General features: G+C 31.0%; 1 protein-coding gene, 1 non-coding gene and 1 pseudogene across 2 annotated transcripts; all 3 read right to left on the bottom strand.

Annotated features, from left to right (window-relative positions):
* Window positions 1-229: 229 nt before the first annotated feature.
* LOC130501670 (uncharacterized) lies at window positions 230-1112 on the bottom strand. Its single transcript, XM_056996501.1, has 3 exons — window positions 1002-1112; window positions 530-725; window positions 230-483 (listed from the first exon to the last, which is right to left on the bottom strand). The coding sequence occupies exons 1-3, from the start codon at window positions 1110-1112 to the stop codon at window positions 230-232; spliced, it is 561 nt and encodes a 186-aa protein (XP_056852481.1).
* Window positions 1113-3693: 2581 nt separating this feature from the next.
* LOC130501671 (small nucleolar RNA Z195/SNORD33/SNORD32 family) lies at window positions 3694-3777 on the bottom strand. Its single transcript, XR_008939845.1, has one exon. It is a non-coding gene; the product is annotated as a small nucleolar RNA Z195/SNORD33/SNORD32 family (small nucleolar RNA).
* An 81-nt stretch (window positions 3778-3858) lies between these two features.
* On the bottom strand, window positions 3859-3952 carry LOC130501672 (small nucleolar RNA U31b; annotated as a pseudogene).
* Between the last annotated feature and the right edge of the window lie 974 nt (window positions 3953-4926).

A 4926-nucleotide genomic window follows, 5' to 3' on the forward strand; every position in this document is an offset into this window, starting at 1 on the left:
AGTCAGAAAACTGATTGGCAATGAAATACTATCGATCTTCATACTCATCACTACTCATCTGGCAAATACAAAAAAAAATTGTAATAATTTATATACTTTTTAAAAAATATTGTTAAAAAGTAGATAACAATTACGTACCCTCCCTACAGAATTTCTGAAAAACTTTTTTGTATACAACATTCAATGTTTTTGTCTCCGACTTCCTTTCTTTACCAGTTATTAGAATTTTTTAATCCAGCTCTCGACTTAACTCTTGAAAGTGCAACGTAGAGCTGACCATGAGGAACACTGGCCTAGGCAGAAACAAATCAACACTTTCTAGTGTTTGACCTTGGATTTTGTTGATGGCCATCGCGAAAGCCAATGTAACGGGAAACTGTCTTCGACGCATTCTGAAGGGAAACATTGTGTCAGGTGGGATGACATACATTGTAGGAATCCAGACTTTGTCTCCAGCAATAGTGTTTCCGGTTATAATTCTACCTTTTATCACATGGGGGCAGTAACTGAGTAACAATTAGCCTATTACCATTGCATAAGTCATCTGCAAGATCCATGTTACAGAGACACATAATATGAGCACCAACCTTCAGCTTCAAATAATGTCTAGGCAGTCCAACCACTTTAACACTGTTCAAAAACTCTGGAGGATATACTACATTTTCTTCTACCGTCAACATCGGATGGGATAATACTGTCAGAGCTAAGGTAAACCTTCTCTTCACCTGAAAGCATATGTAAATCCTTGACTTTAGTGACATGTAAAAAGTCACTGGAACATAAGAGTAAACACAAAAATATGTTACCTGGCAACTGCGAAAGCATGTAATCATTTATTTTATCCACTTCATCATTTGTAGGAGTGAGAATGGCTCGATGTCTATACAAATCCTTATCTGTTGAGGTTTGAAAAGGTTGTCCATAAACCTCTTTTGCCATAGTCTCAATAGAATCTTCTCTACTATTTTTTATCAGCAAATCAGAAGGATGTCAATCTCAACTTGACCGTCGTTAGGCAAATTTATTTTCCCATCTCCAATATCCAAAATCCATTTTGAGAAGGATTGAAGCTCTTTTGCTGCATCATCAGTAAGACCAGCGAGCAATCTCATGTGCGGGCATTTATACGGTTCTTATGTTTTATGTATAAAATTATTAATATATAATCAAATGTTTTATGTATTATTAAAACTAAATTTGTTCTTCATATGTTTTATGTATTATTCATATAAATATGTATTATTGAAAATACGATTCATATGTTTTATGTATTATTAAAACTAAATTTGTCTTCATTCAGTCTTTGTGATTCAAAACTATAAGACTTTTAGACATTACTTAATTCAATCTACTTGATGTTTAAATTATTATCATATATACTTTGAAATATGAAATAAATAAATCATGCATGTGCAGGCATCAAATGATTTATATATTGCTTGTATAGCTATTATTATTAGTGCATAAGTGGATCGTAATTATATTTCACTCTTGTTGTATCTTTGTATCTTACTCATTTAGGTTTCTCCACATATTAGTCTCTCTCTCTCTCTCTCTCTCTCTCTCTCTCTCTCTCTCTCTCTCTCTCTCTCTCTCTCTCTCTCTCTCTCTCTCTCTCTCTCTCTCTCTCTCTGTATTTCACTGTTTCATCTATTATATCTCTTTGGGTTCTCTCTCTCAGCCTCCCTCTATCTCTCTCTATCATAATCTTTAATTTTTCCTCTATTTCACCTATATATATAATATGTATCTCAGTCTCGCTCTCTATCTCTCTATTTCTAAGGCTCGGAATGGTAACGTGCGGGACAACTGCGGGACGAGTACGGTGAGGTTGTAATAGTAACAAAAACATAGAGATATTTAGGTATATGGAGAGATTTTGTTACTATTGACAGCGGTGTATGCCGGTTCGTCACCATTTGAAGCCTAAATACTTCTTTCTCTCTCTCCCTTAAAAAATAACATAAAATCATTAAAATAATATTTTTCTTCTTTATTGTGAACATAAATAAAGTAAATTTATTAATTTTATTTACACTACACATTTTAATTGAACCATTATAAATATTTTATGTAAGTTTTTTACAACAAATAATACTTTCAAGATCATGAATAAACGTTTAAAAAAATTCTAATGAATCATGGCACAAAGTTGTGGTTTATGTAGTTTTTTGTTTTAAAGTATAAAGAAAAATCTTTTAAGAAAATGTAAATTAGGGTTCAAATTCACGTTCAAAGATATTATCATAAGATCCAAGACTACTTTAGTAAAAGAAAAAAGATCCAAGACCAAAAAAACCCTGTGATTCGGCTTGAATAGGTGGAGCACTATGGAGATATTGTTCTTGTCAGCGAGCATTGGAACCATCTCAGACAACTCTTCAAAAGTTTGCTCTTTAAGATAACTATAAAACCAAACGACCATCTTCTCTAATGTCTTTGTTTTTTTTAACATAAGTTCCATGAAGGAAGCCACGTGTCTCGACTCTACATTCCAATGACTCAGTTTCTCAAAGATCCTCGCTTCCAAGCTCCAACGCTGATCCCGATTCAAGCTTTGCAAATCCAACTACGTGTCAATATACTCCTCCTGTACAAAAGAAAAGGTTTTCCGTTATGCACACTGATAGTCAATATTTCAGGTTCTACAAACCCAAAGTGAAAGGACATGCATGGTTCTACGACTATATTTAAACTCGCTAATAGTTAGAATGGTCGAGGAAACTAAGAAAATAAAATAGGCTTATGGAAAAATACCGGTATGGTGCCAAACTCCATTTTGTGTATTGTTGATAGCTTCTTCAATTCAGGTGAGTTTTGTAGCACTCTGACTATACCAGGAATTGAATATTGAGAGATCATTGTCTCAAGTGTCAAATCTTTGACCTTGAAGCTCGGAATGGGAACACGGCGGAGCTCGGCAAGAGTTAGAACCTAACAAGAAGCATAGGTAGATAGTAAATACCGAAACCCAAACCTCTAAAAAAAAATAAAAATAGCTAAATAACTAAAGCATTTCAAGACAAGAAAATCAATGATGATTGTCACCTTTTACAAACATCTATAACTGACTTATCAAAAAGTGATATAACATAGACCTAATGGAAACCAGAGATCAAGCTCTATAAAAATGAAACAAACAAAGTGGGTTTGGTTAATAAGTACCTCGTTGACACCAGAGATTCTTTGTGTGAAAACAAAGTGTCTTCTTCAAGATTGCTCATTCATCAATGTATTTTTTTCATCTTTTTGAAACAGTGTAACCGTACTTGGAACTGTATATTGATTTCCGTCGACGGACAAATCTTATTTTCAGGAGTCTATTGTAATATCTCGGTCTCTTGTTATTATTTTGGGGACTTTCCGGATTCTAGCTAACCAGAGTTATTAGGAAATACATAGTTCATTGAAGGCATACCAACATGTTTAACCAAAACATAGTAAAAACAAAACAAAGAATACATAAGTGAGAAGATATAAACAGGGGTACAGTAACAGAGAGCTTATCAAGAGAAAGAAATCAGTTTCGCAAAACCTATTTTAATATTCAATCTACGCCTTGAATTACGAAATGTCCAACTACTTTTATAACTTTGGACATCAGATACATCTAGGCATTTATTCATTCAACCAAACATTAATTAATGAAAACGAAAGAAAAAAAAAAATTTTACTAAATTAATTTAGATAACGAAGAGGTCAGATGGTAGTGCATGTCATTGTTTCAACTATTGTTCAGGCTTAATAGACGTTAGATAAATTATCCTCATTCCTCTTCTTCTAAATTCTAAAAGATCAAATAAACCAAAATAAAATATTGAAATATTGAAACTATTGGATCAAGAAAACCATTTGATGAAATCAGATAATGAAAGTCAATCAATCACCATGTTACATCCATCGTAATGAATGCAAATAGACTGAGGGGCGACAATTACGTATCATCACATTCCACCACTACCACCATCAAGAACAACAAAAGATAACATAGCAAACAGAACAACAGAACAACAAAACAGAAGAAGATCATAAAGCAATTAACTTCAGAGAATAGAGCTGACGACGCATGTTATTTTGTTTCGAAGCCAAGTCTGGCTGTTGTATATATAGTCAAGTCACACAAAGCTACTCGAGTCTAGGGTTTTACTATGAAGCATAAACGGCGTCGTTCCAATATGGGCATGTGTCGAAAGATATTAAATTTGTATTGTCATAAAAGATATGTATATATGATATGATTTTAACTTGCACAAATAATCAATATTGATAAGGTAAGTTAATAAAAAATAAGTTTCCTAATTAGATACAAATCGTTAAATGTCATTAAGCAATGTAATAAATGGTCGACATCAAGAGTGAATGATTTAACATATTTGCAATAAGGAAACTCATTAATACACATATTTATTAACATTCTTGCGCAAGTTATAATTAATGTAATAATATTTGTATAAATTTATTTTCTAAAATATTTCAGATATATGACTGTTTTTAATATTCCAACACAATAATAAATGTATATATTTTTGTGAACACTTTTTCATACATAAATTTTAATGTTTAATTTATTTTAATAACATAAATAATAACTTATTATTATTTTGAATTAATAAATATTTAAAATAAAATAAAATAAATAAATATTATATATCTATATTTGTATTTATAATATAAATTATTAAAGTTGTTTATATAGTTTTTAAAATGATGTTTCATTTTAGTTTTTAAATATAAAAATAAATTAATCGTAAATTTAAATCATTTTTAAATTTTCAAATATTTTAAATTTCACCTAAATTTTAATAATAATTTGTTGGTGGCTAAACATATATTATTTAGTAATACTTAGATCTCTGAAATAGCCTTTATTTTAGTACTTAGTGAACGTTTTGATTTATTACTAATTTTAACATATTTTAGTATAAT

Source organism: Raphanus sativus, unplaced genomic scaffold (genome assembly GCF_000801105.2).
Source record: "Raphanus sativus cultivar WK10039 unplaced genomic scaffold, ASM80110v3 Scaffold0251, whole genome shotgun sequence".
In the NCBI taxonomy this organism is placed as follows: domain Eukaryota; kingdom Viridiplantae; phylum Streptophyta; class Magnoliopsida; order Brassicales; family Brassicaceae; genus Raphanus; species Raphanus sativus.

Coding starts and splice junctions, on each gene's coding strand:
- LOC130501670 (XM_056996501.1), bottom strand. CDS start 1,112: ATGAGATTGCTCGCTGGTCTTACTGATGATGCAGCAAAAGAGCTTCAA. Junction 726..1,001: donor ATTTGCCTAACGACGGTCAA/GTTGAGATTGAC, acceptor ATATGCTTTCAG/GTGAAGAGAAGGTTTACCTT. Junction 484..529: donor TGCAGATGACTTATGCAATG/GTAATAGGCTAA, acceptor ATGTGATAAAAG/GTAGAATTATAACCGGAAAC.